This window comes from Oncorhynchus tshawytscha, unplaced genomic scaffold (genome assembly GCF_018296145.1).
Source record: "Oncorhynchus tshawytscha isolate Ot180627B unplaced genomic scaffold, Otsh_v2.0 Un_contig_4572_pilon_pilon, whole genome shotgun sequence".
NCBI lineage: Eukaryota > Metazoa > Chordata > Actinopteri > Salmoniformes > Salmonidae > Oncorhynchus > Oncorhynchus tshawytscha.
Window position 1 is genome coordinate 203035 of NW_024609806.1, and position 20604 is coordinate 223638.

Here is a 20604-nt window from a genome sequence, read left to right on the forward strand (position 1 = left end):
ATATTTTTTTTCAGCTCATGAAACATGGGACCAACACTACATGTTGCGTTTATATTTTCGTTCAGTTTGACCATGGTTAGGCCTACACCTGAACTCATCAAATGCAATGACGCAGATCCAACAGCAGATGGCAACATTGTCATCTCATCATTATCAGTAAGGCATTTCTCATACAATAGCCTAATGGCATTATAAGGGCTCAATGTTGCAAGCCTCTACAACATTAAAATGACAAAATGGAAAGCTGTTTGACCCGTTGTATCAACGCTAATCATAGGTCTAATCGGCTTGTAGCCTACCTAAATTCAAGAAATTAAATAAAAAAGCTAATAAAATGTCCCCGACAAAACGTTATTGCAAAATAAATGCCCATTACTAGTCTGACTTTAAATGTGTCTGAGAAAAAATATGAACAACGTAGTAACGGGGTTTCTCCAACTTTTATTGGGAAGAGCTTATGTGTTTGCAGTCAAAAACAGGGGAACTTTAAATGCAACTGTTCATTAATTGCAATCAGATGTATTTACATTTGTTATGATAGAAAACGAAATACAGCATTTTCAAACAATGATAACGGCGCAGATAATTGTTGCGTAAAACAGAGTTAAGATGATTATTACTGTATGGGAAAAAAGACGTAGCCTACTCAGACAGAATAAAAAAATCTAATCGTTTATAATTAACTGAATATTGACAGAATGCATAAAGTAAATGTAAAGCAATGTACTAATTGATAGCTCAATCATTATGTGATGGGAAATGTTTCAGCTTCTAAAATTATATTCGTAGGCATAAACGATTTGCTGGTTGCGCGCTATAGCGCTCTCACCAACATTTCAATATCAATCAATTCAGGGAATGTATACTCAAATTCAACGAATAATCTCAAACCCTCAATATCAATGCTGCACATTTTTTCAGTCATTAATTCTTACTCTGATGGAGCTAAAATGGAATTGTCCCACACAGATTTGAGTTTTTACGTTTCCAATTACAGAAGGCTATGTTCTGAGTAGAGATGTCATATTTTAGGCTATGAGTTATTTAGCGTATTGGGAACAGTTTGTAGAAAATTATAAAAGCTATATGTCCGTCGAATAGAGTATGAGACAGAATATATAAACAAGGAGGAAGTTATTTCCCCATTTCCTTCAAACACAGGACATCGAATGGTTTCAATTAATTACGACAAAAAAAACACACACAAAAAAGCCAAGTGGACCTCCAAAAACAGAGCCAACCCATGGCGGGCGAGAAGGAGACGCCTTTATATTGTGTAATAAATTATAATATAGTTCATTTTCATTGAACAACCTTCAAGTCTCTTCTTTTTCTGTCTTTTTGTTTCAGTTGTTCCACATACAGCTAACTGGGACTCTTAAATTTGTTGACAACCTTCTTCTCTTTTACTCGCCTGTTCTGAAACCAGATAGTCACTTGTCGCTCTGTCAGGTTTGACTGATCAGATATCCTTCGTCGTTTGTCCTTTGTGATAAATTTATTGGCGGCATACTCCCTCTCCAGTTCTTTCAGCTGTACCTTGGTGTATGGCACGCGCTTCTTCCTCCCACGTCGAATAGAGCTGCCATCCCCTCCAGATACGGTGTCTGTGTGAAGAGAATAAACACATGCTTAATTAACCTAGAACCATCTGGAAAATTGCTAAAACCGTAGTATAGTTTCTTATAACGATGGGATCTGTCGTGTCTATCCACAATTCACATTACGGTGACCAGATGGATAACGGTTTCTTCTAACGAATTATTAATATGTAAATTGTAAAAGGAAAAACAACGCAGGGTGAATGATGGTGTTTCTGCTTTTGATAAACGGAGGTTTATAATGTTGAAATATGCATAAGCTTGTGAAAACATTTAAGAATGTATAGCCATGAGTCCATACCTTGAATGGACGATTTCCATAGATGGTTTGACTGTGGCTGGTCCTTAGCGCAGTAAACCTGACCATTCCATCCATTGGTGATAGCCCATGGCTGATAAGGCTCCACTGGCAGAAGAGGCTCATGCCTGGGCTCGGTGGGTCCGCTGAGGGTGGGTACCACTGGGATGTCCAGATAGCTGGAGACAGGTTGGTAAGGGTTGGAGGAGTAGCCTTGGTAGAAAGCGAATTCCTTCGCCCTGGACCCTGGGAACTCCTCTCCTGAAACGGATGTGTCCATGTATTTGTCCCCATAGGCAGAGGAGGGTTGCGCGCAGGACTTGACGCTGCCGTGTGACATCCTACACGGGTAGTAGCTGCTGCCAAAATATCCATAAGGCAAGGACGCATTTGATGAACTTTGGGCTGCGGAACAGGGGCTGCATTGTTTGACAGCTTCGCCCATGCCAGATACTGGCACCTCGCTCGACGTGTAGGTAGTGCTTGGAGCCAGGGACGTCGGATGCGCCAACAAATTCCTGCACTGATTTGCTGCATAATTGCCTCCTGTGAACCCCTCCATGTTTTTATTGATCTCATCCAAACCGTTATCATACAGAAACATGACTGGGTCAATCCAGCGGGAATGCAGAAGTAATGACGCGGTCATAGCATGCCCTACATCGAGACAACCAGCTCTTTTTAAAAAATCCCCACGACTGAAAAAAGAGATACGGAATCTGGGAGAGTAACCGATACTCACGCGCCTGTGTGGACCTAAAGATCGCAAGGTTATTGGGCAAAGCCAGGCACGTGATATGCAAAGGAGCTGATAAACGTCTAGACTGCAGATAATGCAGCTCCATGCCCAAAATGTTTATACTCTAAAACAATATAGCATTTAGGAGGAAAAAGACTACATGTTTTAAACAAGATGATCCGTTTCGAGATATCATACAGATAACCATAGGCCTACACTCCATATAGTTGTTATTAATTAATCTATTGGAATCTGTCTGATGTCATTCTTGGTTTATAGCCAAGCATTTTGCTGAGGAAACATCACATGGATGGAGACTGACATTTAAATCCTTTTTGTCAAAATGCTGATAAAAACAGTAGAATGGAGATGTGGTGGACGCAGATTTATGTATGCAGCCATTACGCATTTCAATTTATCAACAGTTATATGGCCAAGGCAGTTTGTACGAAATATGGGTTGATACAAATTTAATTCATTCATTTATATTATTTTTGTATTTTTTATTACACCGTGTGAGTATGGAAAATCATTTAAACGACATTTGGTTTTAGCATACATTTGGTTTTATATACACGAAGTAGCATACATTTGGTTTTATATACACGAAGTAGCATACATTTGGTTTTATATACACGAAGTAGCATACATTTGGTTTTATATACACGAAGTAGCATACATTTGGTTTTATATACACGAAGTAGCATACATTTTGTTTTGAGCTAATAGGAAAATATCAAGGAAGGTGAAACTACATTGAAATGCTTTGGTGGAGAAATATCAGTCATTCAAACTGTAAAGGAAATCAAGAATAGTCTGTGCGTAAAACTCACTGAAATGTAAACCATGCATGCCACGGCAATATTCTGAAACACACTGCTATTCTAGCTGCTGTTCGGTCTCTTATAGGCTTTATAACCTACCGACAGAAAGCAGCGAGCACACTATTTGGCAGCGAGCTCTTTCACACATGGGTTAGACTGCTGGAGGCCAAGGACAAGGTCAAGTTGAAAGTTAGTTGTAGTCCGTCTAGCCAGAGATGTTGTTGTCATCCAACCACTGACCGTATGGCTTGAATTCCTTCAGGAGAGGTGAGAAAACAAACAACTACATTGGTGATCTTTTGTCGATGTTTAAAGAAACCTCTGCGCTTATTCAGTAAAGGCCATAGCATTTCTTAGTGACTTGGGGGGTGGGGGATATCTATTAATTTGTCCATGTGAGTTTTTGACAAAGTAGTGAGGAAATTATGTAATTGCAGAAACATGCTGAACATAAAAATGTAAGGGCATCCGACCGGTTTTCGTGTTTACCGACATGGCATTTATCCAGGGGTAATATCACCTGGGTAAAGACATAGGCCTGGCAAACTAGGAACTAAACCCATTCCATTCGCATTTCAGACGTGTAAAACATTAGCAGACAATAGTAAACTGTGGTTTCAAAGAGAAGTTCAACTGCACCATATATTCAGCTCATTAAGAATGAGAGACAAATTCTGCTCTCCCATGATGTTTAATGCACGTGGTAAGAGGCTCTCTCAGTTAGGCTACAGGCTATTAGAGGAACGAATTGAGCTAATCAATTCCAATCAATGACAAAGTAGCTGTTTGTGAAATTGCATTTTACTTGTGCACAAATATAACATGTTCTCACATCGGCCGAGAAGAAAAAGAAAGACGGAGCTAGACGATATCTTATTTTAAGTTAGAATGAGCAAAGACTATAGGTTACAACATCGCCACTGGCTTTGTCTGTGAGAGAGAACGAACGAATACATTGTACTGCATTTCTTCCATTAGACGTAGTTGCGTGGAATATTTTAATAACAATGTATTCGAAATTTTACAAGCAAGAACACCAATACAATAGGCCGAGAAGGTGCCTTTTATGGTTAAGGTATTTGCAGGAGAACATTAGCATTTGGTTGTGACACTGCACCAACATGGCTTAACCTGTATTCCTCATAGCTATTCAACTGCCCACGTTTTCCAAGATACACAGTTCCCAATATATATAGTCTGTCCCTGTATGTTTGAGGACACAAAGTATACAAGTGTGCATATTTATTGAAATCTGTTTCAACGGTTTCGGTCGATGCTGTTAACAAGTTATTTTGGAGGGGATGAGATATATGCCTGTGCTTTAAGCATACTGCTATACTATACTGAAGTGTTTCATTCCAAACCTTGGGCGTATTGTCACCCAACCGAGTGGGCAGGAAATATCACAGCCTGCTAAATGGCTGCTAAATTCACAGTCAGAACTCCTTCCCTTCTCTTCGAATGGAGCCGAGTTCAGTGAGGCTGGGCTGTGTTAAACCATATGTTAGGCCTATGTTATTTAAGCCTATGTTCATGCGGCTATGAGAGAATTCAATGGTCGCAGTGGAGACATTAGCGGCCCTACCGCAGACATCGAAAAAGTGTCATGTAGCCAGTCATAAATAAAGCAATGACGCTGTGCTACTACCAACATCGAACATGGCCAGACCCCCAGTGCAGTGGTGGAGTGGGCCGGTGTGGGAAAGGAGGGGATCTAGCCTATACTCCTATCTGCCATGATGGTCACACACTCAGGCTCTTAGACAAATAATGGCTTGTGGTGCCATAGCCACACACTGGCTCTGGGCGGTGAATTTCGCGGTCAACAATATCGTTAGCTTTTCTATGGGGGACCAGTTAGAGGAGATGTTAATACGCCATGTCGTGGCACAATTTGGTTTCTTATTTGGTAAGCTACTTTAATAAACTGGTAAACATCAGCGTGGAGATATAGCGCACACAGTAGAAAGAGGCGATACATTGGACCTATAAGCTTTAACAAATAATATCTGGGTTCTTGTGTAAATGCGTTCATCACAAGGCGGATAGATCAAGGGGAGATAGGTCGAGGGTCAAGTCATTTTCAAAGACGCGTTTGACCCGCTGAAATATGAAAAAGGGTCCATAACGTCATAATCGAATGCGGTAGGCTATATAACTTTAAGAGAAATTCGAGAGAAAAAAATCAACGATATGCAAGTATCTACTACCACATATCTACAACACAAAAACTATTTGTTCGTGTGTGTATAGTGCGTGTGTTATCCGGTGTATGTGCGCGTCTCTTCAGTAGGGCTTCATAGGTGTATTTTTCGTTTCACAAAACAAAACACATAGGCTCACATGATGGTAGAAGTAAATTAAGACATTTTAATAATTAAAATGGGCAATCTATTGTTGGGAAAAATATGATATATTTTGAAGACTTTGAATACTTTAGGAATACTAGTAGTAGCCTTGCATGAGCTTTGGCTTGTGCGAGACGGAACTGCTCATCTCCTGTAGCGCGAGACAGCTTGTACAAGTACACCCCCTGGACAGGATGCAAGTCTATCCCAGGGCTTTACCCCCCAATCTATCGCGGAGTGCCAAGCAGAGACCCATTGGGTCCCATTTTTACAGTCTTTGGTATGACTCGGCCCGGGATCGAATTCCCAACCTGCCAATCTCAGGGCCGACACTAACCACAAGGCTATTGAGGATTAAATAGGCCCACTAGAAAATAGGCCTAATACTAGAAATACTGTTTCGCGAATGATATAGACCTTAACAACAACCCTGAATCCGTATACCTCATTATATGCATAGTTATTCGAACGCTTTTTTTTTTCTAATACATTGATGGTCTATTTAAGAACTGAGTTCAGAATGTGACTAAAACGTGTATCTCAGTGGCCGGTGTAGATGGTAATGTACACATTTTGTTCAAAACAATAAACCGGTTTGAATTGCATTTCTTAAATATGATTGTATTGTTTATTATTTGGCTGTGGCTCATTAAGGATTTCGCTTAATTGCAGCAACCCACTATTTAGATCTTAATTGGCCTATAGCCTACTAGCTATAACTTGTCTCAGTATGACCCTTTAGAAGTTATAGAAATAAAATGTTCGTTAAGGGTACATTTTGAAATAGAGACATTTCAGAAATACTAGGCTATACAACCTTTTACAAAAATATTTTTAGTAAAGCCTAACACAAATGTGAATGTCAAACAGCGACGTTCTATGCCAATTGAATAAATACAATTATTAAACTAATAACACAACTACTAACTTAACATCATTATTAAACCATTAATCATAATTATTATTATATTTGACGTCCAAATTGACATTAATGTTGAAGTAGTGGTAAAAGAACTAAAACAATCAGCGAATGACGCGTCCTGTCTGATGAGCGTTGCATAATTAATTTAATATAAACAAAACAGGCTCCTGCTTACTGACTAGTGTGTGTAGCTCGTTCGATAATACAATGACGTGAAGATACACTTTACGCCTCGTGCCAATTTATAGGAGAGATAGTGAGATTATTTTGAAAAATGCATATATTCCTCAGAATACTGTTTTATGCCATTGAACGAAATCTCTAGAAAGGAAGGTTATATCACAATATAATCCTTTAGCCTATTTCGTCTTTAAAAAGACTGGATCACCTGCTTAGTTTATAAATAGCGTATGTAATATACTGTAATTTTCAATGAGTGGACAGCCATTATTGATCCCTGCTAGTCAGAATTTGTTCTGGCATGGGATTTAATTCACCAATAGCAACACACATAAAATAGTGTTGAATTATTTGTGGAGACAAAGCTGGTAAATAATGACCTTAATGCCTAACACTTAGGAGCAAAATTCTTAAATGTCCCTAAAAGTCTGTTGCTTCCAGAACCTCTGTATGAAAGTAGAATTTGAACAAAAAAAACACAAATTTCGGAATATATTGTGCACGTGGAAAAGAATAGAGTTCCTTATTTACTTCTGGCAGTGGAGTTGGCTGCTGAACGGTAGACTAGAACCTATAGAGGTGGAAGAGGTGTCAGTGGGGTTGGCTGCTGGTCGGTACACTACAACCTACAGAGGTGGAAGAGGTGTCAGTGGAGTTGGCTGCTGGTCGGTACACTACAACCTACAGAGGTGGAAGAGGTGTCAGTGGAGTTGGCTGCTGGTCGGTAGACTACAACCTGCAGAGGTGGAAGAGGTGTCAGTGGAGTTGGCTGCTGGTCGGTAGACTACAACCTACAGAGGTGGAAGAGATGTCAGTGGAGTTGGCTGCTGGTCGGTAAACTACAACCTATAGAGGTGGAAGAGGACACACTCCTATTCAAGATCACACCATTTCAATTCTTCTTTCTCTAACTACACTGCATTTGTAGTCACAGTAGATTGAATGCACATCTACCAATATGTGTTAAATAAGAGTTAAGTCTACAGACACATACCAGTGACCCCCCTCCACCCCCAACCCTCTTCCTGCGACAGTGGGTTCATCTCAGATCGGACCCTATTCCTACTACCTGTGATCAGGGCCAATAGGGCTTTGGAGAATATGGTGCCATCTGGGACAGACACACTGTAGAACTCCCAGGCTCTGCAGCTAACCCAGAGACACCCAGAAGAACCTTTCACTTTGGCCTGCCTGGCCTGGTTGCTCTGCTCTATAGGATCTAGGACCAAAGTGGTGCTCTGTTTGTAATAGCTGCCAAGCAGATAACACAGCACTTAGTCTCCAGTGCTTAATGGACTTTTTATGGGCTAGTCTTGTGATCGGGTGACCTATGGCATCCTGGCCTCTCAGTGTCTCTCTTGGTAAACTAGATCAGAAACATGCCGCTCTCTCCTTTGTCTTGGGAGAGAGAGAGTGAAAGAGAATACTACAGTTTTTCTAGTTCCATCAGAAAACAAGGACCTTCTTGATTTTTGATGACCATTTCACCCCTTAACTGAAGAGCCACTTCAATCTACGTTTTACTGTATCCTGAAAGCACTTCCCTCCTTGCTTCTATAAGTTTCCTGTTTTTCTGACACGCTTTGGAAGGCCTCTCCTACCTCAGGGTTAACTCAGTGTTATATTGGCAAACTTTATAGGAAACGTCTACACCGAGTGTACAAAACATTATGAACACCTGCTCTTTCCATGACACAGACTAGGTCAATTATTGATTCCACTTGTTAAATCCACTTCAAATCAGTGTAGATGAAGGGGAGGAGACAGGTTAAAGAATATTTTTAAACCATGAGACAACTGACATGAATTGTGTATGAGTGCGATTCAGAGGATGAATGGGCAAGACAACATATTTAAGTGCCTTTGAACAGGGTATGGTAGTACATGCCAGGTGCACTGGTTTGTGTCAAGAACTGCACCACTGGTGGGTTTTTCCACAACCCCAACAGTTTCCCATGTATCAAGAACAGTCCACCACCCAAAGAACATCCAGCCAATTTGACACAACTTTGTGAAACTTTGGAGTCATGGGCCAGAATCCCTGTGTAATGCTTGACACCTTGTAGTTCATGCCTCAGCCAATTGAGGCTGTTCTAAGAGCAAAAACAGAGGGGGGCAACTCAGTATTAGGAAGGTGTTCATAATGTTTGGTATACTCTTGTGTATTAGAACCACTATTGAATTCTATAGGCTTACTACACAACCACCTTCAGCCAGTCACGTGCACTCTGGCTCACTCCTCCCAGTCTGGTTGCATAAGGCAGCAAGAGGCGCTCCACTTCTGGTCTTTGGCCATCTTCTCCTCTGTATGTACAGCACATTGCATTGCTAATTTTGCTTGATCTATAGGAAGAAGCTATACTGTAGCAGCCAATCCTGTGCATGCAGAATTCACACACGTTTATGTTAAAAAAAAAATTTTAAATCAGGGCCAGTTGTATTATTTAGTTCACAATGTAGCAAAAACATTTAACAAAACAAGCATTTCTTATTGGATAAATTCAGGTAATTTCTTCCCCATTTCAGCCATTTGTTTCAGTTTGGTTCCTAGTGAATACACCCCGGTTTACACTCTTATTTCCCCAAAAGAAAAGCAGTCACCTACAGACATGAAAGTATGTGGGACAGCTTAATAAACACACATTAGACATCTTTGCTAGAATACATATTTGTACTGTGATGCAACACTTAAAAGTGCTTACCCTCTCTAACGAGGAGCTTAATAAAAATAGAGTGATGTAATTATCTAGATCAGTCTCATCAGGCACCTTGTCTTCCTCCTGCTGACAGACAGTACAGACACATCCTCCTGCAAACAGACACCTGTGAAAGGCTTTAGAGTAGTGGGTGAAAAAGCAATCCAATATCACTGGAAGGAAACATACCTATAGTCTCTCTCCTTTTATTAAACAGTAAAACACATACAAATAGGACAGGAACATTCTATCCCTCCATGTCAAAGTAAATAAACCCAACAGGAAGAGGAAAACAAATCAACCAACAGGATCAACACTGTGCCGTTGCAGTGAGGTGAGTGGTGACGAGAACTAACAATCATCTGAAGTCCCAGTGGTCTATTGTTGACGAGTGTGGTCGTTAACGAGTATAATGCGGGTCATTTCCTTGACAACGCCTGGGTCTGCTTTCCATGACAACGTGTCCTAAGGTAGCACTGATATCGTCATGTTGATAGCTGTAGTGGTTAGTCAGCCTACTGAGTGACAGTGACTTGAGAGCCTCCCCACACCTCAAACATCCGTCTTCTAGCCAAGCCATCGAAAACATTATTAGAAAGCTACTTTAACAAAAGGCAGGATCACAGAGGCAACATGACTCCCATCTTACAGACACAGTGTAGTCTAGTACTCTGCTGAGATGATCTGTCACGTTTTCACGGCTGGCTGCGCTCTCTTGGCTTTGACCCAATACACACGTCTTGACAAGTCCTGGGGAGAGGGGGGGCAAACAGACGCATCCTAACTACATGGTAGTAGTCTTGTATGGAATAGACCCTGCTAAAGCTATGGATGGGGGAGGGGGGGGGTACTGTTCCCCCACCCCTATTGGCCCTCGTTCTCTTCATCCTCCCGCAGGAACTGGAAGACAGAGGAGAAGTCTTTGCCGGAGTAGCCCCGAGCACACATCATGCGGTATATCTGGTGGGCCAGGGAGCCCAGAGGGACAGGGGTCTTGGTGTTGGTGGCTGTAGTCTGGGCTAGCCCCAGGTCCTGAAGAGGACAAACTCTCATTAGCTCTCTGCATCACCGCTTGTTGTACACAGCACAGTTAAAACATGTCAAACGCACATCTCTTTCCAGTTACAAAGTTAATACTATTGACAGAGACATTAACTAAAATAAAGTCACAGGAAATTAAAAGAGCCCCTGAAGAATCATGTGTCACTCAAACATTTGTGTACTAAAACATCTTGAGCGAGAGAGAGCGAGAGACACACCTTGGCCATGAGTTGGGTCCCGAAGCCTCCCTGGTAGTTGTTTCCAGAGGGGACTCCCTCCATGACACCAGGTACAGGGTTGTAGGTGTCACTGGACCAGCAGCGGCCTGAACTCATGTTCAGGATCTTAGCCAGTAGCTTAGGGTCCAGACCTAGTCTGCCAGGGGCCAGGAAATCACAAGCATAAAAAAAAAAAAAAAACATTTATTTTACAAGTTTAAGGTGGGTTACTGTTTACTGTGTGTAATTTCTCTGATTGCTGGTTAGTCATAACTACAAGTAAAGGATGAGTCAGAGACAACATGTAGACAGTTGATAGAGTAGGAGCTTCATAAAAATAAGGAGCTTTTCCATTGGATAGTTACTTTAAGAGAGCGACTATAGTGGTAGTGTTACAGATCTGTACGATACTCACAGCATGTTCATCAAGCGTTAAGTGCAACAAGACATTTTGTTGGAGATATGTTCTCTGCTGTGAATGTATTGTGAATACTCAACCTGATGCCAAGGTTCATGGTCTCAGAGGTCCCGATCATGCCTATCGCCAGCAGCATATTGTTGCAGATTTTGGCTGCCTGTAAGAAACAGTCTGCTGGTTACATCCCATGTAGTCACATGTCATTTTGTAATAATCCACCCATAATGCCCCTAGTAGGAACGTAATGTGTGTATCCCCAATGGCACCCTATTCCCTTAATTGTTTAACCTTTGACCAAGGCCTCGGGGACAGGTAGCCTAGCGGTTAAGATCATTGGGTCAGTAACAAAACGGTCGCTGGTTTGAATCCCTGCACCGACTTGGTGAAAAAAAAGGCACTTAACACTAACTTCTCCTGTAGGTTCCTCTGGATAAGAGCGTCTGCTAAATGACCCCCCACAATTTTTTAAATATAAATAAATAAATAATAGGGGGCCATTTGAGGTCATGTAAAGGTGTAGGACTACCTACCTGTCCAGTGCCGACAGCCCCACAGTACACCACGTTGGCTCCCATACAGGTGAGCAGCTCCTGGGCCGCAGTGAACTCCTCCTCTACTCCCCCCACCATGAAGGTCAGCTTCCCCGAGCTGGCAGCCCCCACACCTGGACAAAAGGCAGGTGAGATGCACATCCTAAACGTGAGAATATCTGATGAAGACTTGGGTGAAGAGGAAACGTTGTACATTTGGGAGCATAGCACACACCAGACAAACACACGCCCAGGGCCTTGGGATGGGCTGTGCTTGTAGCTTATAAAACATGGCGGTTTCATTACAATAGTAAGTCTGTCAGTCACTGTTGTTACTTCTCAAAACTTATGAGGTAATCACAGAAAGATTGATGCAAATGTACAGAGTACTTTACTAAAACAGCTTGTTCTCTTGTCCAACACCCACCCTTCTCTCACCAAGTTTGGCTGAGAAAGTAATTCCACATCAAATCAACTGAAATTAAAAATGAGGTAAGCCCAAGGCTTGTGGATTATTTCAATAGCTTCATACTCAGTCAAACATACGGTTGTGGGGAAAGTAAAGGGAGCTAAACATATTTAGACAAAATGAAGTGGCAGCAAAAAGCTGGCTGAGAGAAAGAGATGTCTCAAATCCCATGACAAATGTGGGATAACCAGTTAAAATATAGAAATTATTTTAAACATTTTCATTTTTAAACACATTAAAAAGTTAAGATACAAAGCCCCAAAATGCGTAGATAAAAAAGGCAACCCTTTCATTTCTGTTGCCAAAGCTACAGGCCCTCGGTCTCTGCCATAATAATGGGCAGTGTGTGTGTGTGTGACGACTGCATCTCTGCCATCTCACACAGCCTGGGAACCAACACACACACACCAATTATGGAGTCTCTAAGGACATGCATTACAGTGAAAGTGAATGTGTTTTTTTGGTGGCTACGTAGCTAGAGTTCTGTGGTCAAACGTTTTCATTCCAGTCAGCACAGTAGTCTTTAATGATAAACATTTCCCAAGGCTTTATGTACAAGTCTAATTGATTTCAATAAAAATGTATAAGAAAACAATTGTATTTTTCTGTGTCATAATGGACTGGATTTGGGACTAGGTTATTGTATGATGACTACGCTGACAGAGCAGGGGCGCGTTCCAAAATAGAACCCTACTCCCCTATATTGTGCACTACTTTTAACTAGCTCCCTGTGGGCTCTGGTCAACAGTAGTGTACTATATAGGGCTCTGGTCAACAGTAGTGCACAATATAGGGAACAGGGCTCTGGTCAACAGTAGTGCACTATATAGGGAACAGGGCTCTGGTCAACAGTAGTGCACAATATAGGGAACAGGGGCCCATTTGGGCTGCATCCCAGGTTGTGGCTTTCCTATTATTGCTCCAGAAAACAAGGCATTCCTTCCAACAGTGAGTCTGCTGCCAAACCTCTCTGACGCACTGTGGGTTCTGGCTGGAAGAGGCAACACATGAAGGACAGAGAACCAGAGGTCTCTCAAAAGCACAGGGAAACAGCCTGAGTTTAGACCATCTCGCACAAAGTAAGTCTGGGTTGGAGAAGGTACCCTGGATACGTCCAAACTGGGCTACAGCTAAGCTCCTTGCTGGATTCAGAAGAAGCAGAGTTGGAGGTTCTAAATATGATGTGTCTCCTGATCAAAGGCTCAAGTCTTGGTTACAGTACCATCATCTGGGTAACAATGACAAGTCTCATCGCATTCCCCTGTGCTCTATTACTACCATGCAACTAATTTGACCCCCCCCCCTCCACGGGAGGGTCAGTTTCTGGCCACCGATAACATGTTCAACCACAGGCATTCCAGCACAGTATCAAGGTAGTAACATGCGCCAATACTTAACTCTAACCAAACACACACACACACACACACACACCTCTGTGACCTGCAGCCACCCAAGTTCAACGTGGGAAGCTGGACAGCCTTAATCCATGAGCACTGCCACAGGAAGGATGCATATAAATCATTACTAATCTTTAGGGCCTGATGGTAAAATATGCCAACATCAACTCAAAGTGGCTTTCCTCAAGTTAAAAGGCGGAGTTCAAACAAACAGTGTGTGTGTGTGTAGTGTGCGTTTCCCCTGAAGACTGTGATAGTGTTTTACAGCTTGGAGGTCAGTATGGCTCTTCCCCCATCTTCCCTAACCCATAAGGTACGGCTCCTCCTCTTTATGACCCAGTCTGTCAGGTAGGTCCTCCTCCTCCTTATGACCCAGTCTGTCAGGTAGGTCCTCCTCCTCCTTATGACCCAGTCTGTCAGGTAGGTCCTCCTCCTCCTCCTCATGACCCAGGCTGTCAGGTAGGTCCTCCTCCTCCTCCTTATGACCCAGTCTGTCAGGTAGGTCCTCCTCATGACCCAGTCTGTCGGGTAGGTACTCCTCATGACCCAGTCTGTCGGGTAGGTACTCCTCATGACCCAGTCTGTCGGGTAGGTAAGGTACTCCTCTTTATGACCCAGGCTGTGAGGTAGGTAAGGTACTCCTCATTATGACCTAGTCTGTCAGGTAGGTAAGGTACTCCTCGTTATGACCTAGTCTGTCAGGTAGGTAAGGTACTCCTCCTCCTCTTTATGACCCAGTCTGTCAGGTAGGTAAGGTACTCCTCCTCCTCTTTATGACCCAGTCTGTCAGGTAGGTAAGGTACTCCTCCTCCTCTTTATGACCCAGTCTGTCAGGTAGGTAAGGTACTCCTCCTCCTCTTTATGACCCAGTCTGTCAGGTAGGTACTCCTCCTCTTCATGACCCAGGCTGTCAGGTACTCCTCTTTATTACCCAGACTGAACCATTAATAGGATAAGCAGAGAGACTGAATGGATTCCCCATTTTGTCAGACATGAAAGGAAATGATCCAGTGTCGGCCATTTTAACCTAAACCAAGGCCCACATGGGAGTCTGCTGTCCTGGGTAGAGTCAGCAGGTTGTCGGAAGAAATACAAATCAGTCCTCCTCCCAGTGGAATTCACAGATACACACGTGTGGCAACAGAGACATGAGTACACATATGATCATGACGGAGACGTTTCTCTTTATATAACTTGGTCAAATGGTTTGCAGTAAAAAAAAAAGTTTAATTGTTGTGAAGTTGTGCTATGAGAGAGAGATGCACTGGTCGTAGACTTTAAAAAAAACACATTTTCAGAAAAGGAGGGTCAGAAATAGTTTTTTGAGCTGCTGGGATCTGAGAGCGGAGTGTTTGGATGGAAGGGTCATCGGATCAAACTCCAGATGCTGTGATCTTAAATAATCCACATCATGGGCCACAAATGTGCTAGAGAAAGCAATCTACTAAATCTGGTCCCTTTCAACAATTAGGGAGTGGAGAGGCTGGTCCTCTCAGATTGCAGCAGAGGCCCCCCAAGGCAATACTGCGTCCCAAATGTCAGCATAGTCCTATGGGCCCGGGTCAAAAGTAGTGCACTATATTTACATATGTTTTGTTATGTAACTAGGAAATTCAGGTAAGAACAAATTCTTATTTACAATGACGGCCTACCCAGACGACGCTGGGCCAATTGTGCGCCTCGTTATGGGACTCCCAATCACGGCCGGATGTGATACAGCCTGGATTCGAACCAGGGACTTTAGTGATGCCTTTTGCACTGAGAAGCAGTGCCTTAGACTGCTGAGCCACTCGGGAGCCCTATATAGGGAAGAGTGCCATTTGGAATGCAGCCTGTATTAGTTCTTACCTCCTGACACAGGTGCGTCCATAAAAACTGCCCCCATCTTCTCCGCGGCCACGGCCATCTCCTTGGAAACGGCTGGGTCGATGGTACTGGAGTCGATGAGTAGCGAGCCTTTCTTAACCTTCCTGTAGAACAGTAAAGTACCCACCCTATAGTTTAAAACAGCAGTCTGAAGGGTTTCTGTTAAAGACAGATAGCTAAGTGACTTGATTCTTGTATTAGGACTCTGGTCAAAAGTAGTGCACTATAAAGGGAACAGGGAGCCATTTGGGACATTGCCAGTGAGTAATCGAGAGCGAGGGATCTTACTTGAGGATACCGTTGGGCCCAGTGTAAACCTCGATGACGTTGGGACTGGAGGGCAGCATGGTGACGACGCGGTCTGCCTGGTCTGCCACCTCCGCAGGGTTATCCACAATCTGACAAAACAGGGCTTTATTCATTAGGGTACGCCGTAGCAAAATGTTTCAAATACAAAAACGAGTGTTTCCTATTGGACAAGTTCAGGTAGTCCCTCCCCGTTTTAGTCTGTTGGTGCCTAATAAGCTACACCCCAGGCAAGCGCAACCATTGGGATTCAATTAAGAAGTAGATCAGCAATGACGAGAGTAAAATCTTATGATGGACTCTCATGTAAGTGGTTTCACCCATCTACAATAGATTTTTTTAGTCATGGTATTTTGTTTGTGTTTTTTGAGCACCTACCAGCTGACATCACATCAGAGAGCTATGACATGCTATCAGCCGGCGCATTTCGCTCAATGCACTGCCATTAGCAAACAAGCAAGATCGTTTTTTTTGTCCCACCTGGGCACCCAACTCTTGCAGTTCTTTGCAGGACTCAGGGAAGACGTCAGTGGCGATGACGGGGTATCCGTGCTTCAGCAGGTTCTTGGCCATGGGTTTTCCCATGTTCCCCAGGCCGATGAAACCCACCTGGGTCTTAGAGGCCATGGACCTGCTGGAGACTGGGAGGTACAAGGGTGTATTCATCAGTACAAACCGGTGCAAAACATTCCAACAAAAACTAGTGTTTCTTATTGGACAAGTTCAGGTAGGCCTAGGTCCCTCCCTTTTGGTTCCTAATACACCCCAGGAACAACTTGTATTAAGACTAGACTACTACCCAAAGCCTTTTGTTATCCTTTCAGCCAAGCTGAGACAGCTCTAATACAGCTTTTCTGTGTAGGCCTTCACTAGCAAAAATAAATGGTCAGAATGTGAAAAACTATAGTCTCTAGCAAAATGCTGTTAAAAGGCTCCCTAGTCCATTGAAACAGCCAGGACACTTCTAATCGAGGCCTTGCCGTTCTGTTTCAATGAAATCCAAACATAACCCAGCCCTATCAATAGTTACCCAACACCTGTATAGTACATTGCAGTGGGTAATGTCAGAGGCAAGCTTGATAAAAACTAAATACGACCAAGGAAAGTTGGCCAGACATTTCTACTCTGATTCCAGACATTCATTTTTTCCTGAGAATGAATTTAATTTCAAATCCTAAACCATTTGATATGAAAACCCACTGCAGCCCTTGTAGTGTCAGTCAAGCTAATGTGAACACAATAATTACATATCAAAGCAGTAAACAGGTAGTGAACTCATTCACCATTTCCTATAAAAACATGTATGAAGGCTGAAAGTAGAGATGTATTGGCCAAAGGGCATCTTATAAATAAACTGTGGTGTGTAAATGTGAGAGAAGAAGGGGGGCATCCAGGCTACAGGTCTCTCACATGGCTGGCTCTCCCAGCCAATCTTCATAGTGGCTTCAGTGGAAAGAGACACCTGACCTGCCACTGTTGGACTGACGCCGTGTTCACTTGTTAGTTGGAACTAGGAAACTCCGAAATTTACGACTCGCTAACTGATTTTAGTCACACACGTGCCACGTTCAACGAATCAGCAAGTTGTAAATGTCAGAGTTTCCGACTAGCATTTGAACATGGGACAAGGCTACTACCATACACACACACACACACACACTCAGAAACTAGAGCACACAAAACCCCATGGCTGCGTCTCAATAATCTCTACTTCCTCCTGAACTGTGTCCTCCCACGAATGTAAAGGCATTAGAATGGTGTAGGCATGGGCTAGAGGGAGTTTCCATGTACCAGTCAATTCCATGAAGGGACGTGAACAAGAGCATACGTTGAGAGACTGTTGGGACCCAACCCCGGTCTTGTGTGGTAGACCTACTGCTATTGCAATGAAGGTCACTGGCCCTTAATCATGACTCAGTTCCATCACACAGAGTCATTGGAGAAAGGGGTCTTCTGTATGGGGGAGTTTTGTTATGCGCTCCGACACTCAGTCTGAACATTAACACGGTTAATGCTTTTGGAAGCATAAAGGTTATTTCATATCAACGAGAAAATATACTTTTTTTTTAAAGGATACATTTACACACACCTTTATAAAGGTTAGTGCTCCAACATAGCCATATCTCCATGTTGCAGCTCTTTTGAACAGAAAACGGACAGAAGACAGGCGACCACCTATGCTAATTAGCCATCTAGCATTCTCCGAACACCTGTATGCCAGCGTATCTGTGCAAACCTGCTACATCAAGAGCATCTTTTTTAGATTTAGGATTCTGTCTCCCTGATGTAAGGGCTATGCTTCAAAAGCCACGATTATTGTTTTGCAAGCGATAATTATTAACATTTCTAAAACGTGAAAACAGTGTCGGGATTGTAGTTGACACAAGCCAGTCGTGGGCGAAGCGAACCACATAAAACTGTAGGGAGAATGCCGCCTAGAGTTTGAGAGCTAGGTGGTCACGTTTTTCACAAGGCTGGTTATCAAGGTAAGAGTTGAGCTACCAGCGAGGACAGTAGGCTGGGTTATCAAGGTAAGGGTTGAGCTACCAGCGAGGACAGTAGGCTGGGATTTCAAGGTAAGGAATGAGCTACCAGCGAGGACAGTAGGCTGGGTTATCAAGGTAAGGGTTGAGCTACCAGCGAGGACAGTAGGCTGGGTTATCAAGGTAAGGGTTGAGCTACCAGCGAGGACAGTAGGTTGGGTTATCAAGGTCAAGGGTTGAGCTACCCAGCTAGGGTTGGACAGTAGGTTGGGTTATCAAGAGCTACCAGTAGGACAGTAGGTTGAGCTACCAGCTAGGACAGTAGGTTGGGTTATCAAGGTAAGGGTTGAGCTACCAGCAAGGAGAGTAGGTTGGGTTATCACGGTAAGGGTTGAGCTACCAGCGAGGACAGTAGGTTGGGTTATCAAGGTAAGGGTTGAGCTACCAGCTAGGACAGTAGGTTGGGTTATCAAGGTAAGGGTTGAGCTACCAGCTAGGACAGTAGGTTGGGTTATCAAGGTAAGGGTTGAGCTACCAGCAAGGAGAGTAGGTTGGGTTATCACGGTAAGGGTTGAGCTACTAGCGAGGACAGTAGGTTGGGTTTTCAAGGTAAGGGTTGAGCTACCTTGAGGACAGTAGGGGCACAGCACTGGTATGAGAAGAGATGTAATAAAAACATGCAGCAGAACAGGCTAGCTACAGCTGGACTACATCTCAATGATCTGTACTGGCCTCACTCACCCGCTTTCCCTTTCCTTCCATTGTGCATGAGAGCTGGTTGATAAGCTGAAGCAGTGGTTCCCAACATGGTGGTACTAGGACCCCTGGGGGTACTTGGTCTATTGGTAAAAGGCACATGGGGGACGGGGGACTTCAGGGGTACACCAGGGATGAGTAAAATACAGTTGTACAGTAACTGGAAAAGGTTGGGATCCACTGAGCTAAAAGCTATTACTAGAAACACAGAAGAGTCTATAACAAACACGTGTACTGTACAGTATACATCTACAGAACGCGTGGCATTATAATTGACAATATTTGTGCAAACAATCACTCTATTCAATACAGAACTCGCTTGGCTAATCGACTGACTTGCTGACAAGAGCTGTGGGATTTGACTTGACCCTGAACTTGTTACTTGTGCGAGATGCACACGGACACACCTTTGATTAGAACATTTGCTGGTGTTGGCTATCGGTCGTCTTGATAAACAACAAATGTTTCGATCAACCAACGTCCCATGACTTTAGCTAGCTAGTTATTTCAGCAAACTAACTAACGTTAGCAGAAGTGAGCGAGCCACAACAGCCAATGCTAATCAACTTTTGTTCAAAGTTGATTTTTCACGCAGCGGTGCCTTTCGTGACATAGACGGGAATGGTCATCAAACAGGTCCTCAACATTGATGGTAGACATATTTTTGTTATATTTTTAAACTCCTTACCCAAAGTAAAGTCAACATGTTTGAGGCTCCTTCCCCATAGGTTCCGAGACCCCCTTAAAACAGCGGCCATGTTTCTTTCCTTTCTGACCACGGATTCAGCGTGACATAATTGGGTGGGTTGTAAATGACACGTTTTCTGCCCAATCACAAAGCCGCTTACCCAGGTTTATTTGCGATGAGAAACACTGGGGGCGGGACATCTGAACTGCATGAACTTGAAGGACATGGCTGATTTCATACGTCTAGCACTGAAATGCACAATCAGAAGTTAATAACACAATTTCAAGGGTCGCTCGGGCGGTGGAAACGCGTTTTCAATAGCTCAACCCTCAACCCTCATGTCCATTTTGATCGAGTTATATTATATTATGGAAGAACAGTATCTGCTATTGCTATAAAGCAGGTGCCTAATTGCTATTTATTATAATCTGGTTACCAACGTCGTCAGAGCAGTAAAAATACATGTTTTGTCATACCCCTGGTATAAGGTCTGTTATAAACATGGTTCCAGCCCTGAAGGCTGATTGCCTGACAGCTGTGGGCTCCCGAGTGGCGCAACGGTCTAAGACACTCCCTGGTTCGAATCCAGGCTGTATCTCATCCGGCCGTGATTGGGAGTCCCATAGGGTGGCGCACAATTGGCCCAGCGTCGTCTGGGTTTGGCCGGGGTAGGCTGTCATTGTAAATAAGAATCTGTTTTTACCTGACTTGCCTAGTTAAATAAAGGTTACATTTAAAAATAGATATCAAATAGCTCGAATCCTCGAGGTGACAATATAAACATCTGTCGTTCTGCCCCCGAACAAGGCAGTTAACCCACTGTT

General features: G+C 43.2%; 2 protein-coding genes across 2 annotated transcripts; both read right to left on the reverse strand.

The window, feature by feature from the left end:
* Nucleotides 1-421: 421 nt before the first annotated feature.
* hoxa13b (homeobox A13b) lies at nt 422-2628 on the reverse strand. The gene is made up of 2 exons (XM_024406817.2): nt 1903-2628; nt 422-1607 (listed from the first exon to the last, which is right to left on the reverse strand). Exons 1-2 carry the CDS (start codon nt 2546-2548, stop codon nt 1366-1368), a joined length of 888 nt encoding a protein of 295 aa, XP_024262585.2. The 5' UTR covers nt 2549-2628; the 3' UTR covers nt 422-1365.
* A 7170-nt stretch (nt 2629-9798) lies between these two features.
* Nucleotides 9799-19928, reverse strand: hibadhb (3-hydroxyisobutyrate dehydrogenase b). The gene is made up of 8 exons (XM_024406815.2): nt 19781-19928; nt 16334-16494; nt 15836-15945; nt 15530-15651; nt 11816-11949; nt 11366-11442; nt 10868-11024; nt 9799-10640 (listed from the first exon to the last, which is right to left on the reverse strand). Exons 1-8 carry the CDS (start codon nt 19848-19850, stop codon nt 10473-10475), a joined length of 999 nt encoding a protein of 332 aa, XP_024262583.1. The 5' UTR covers nt 19851-19928; the 3' UTR covers nt 9799-10472.
* Between the last annotated feature and the right edge of the window lie 676 nt (nt 19929-20604).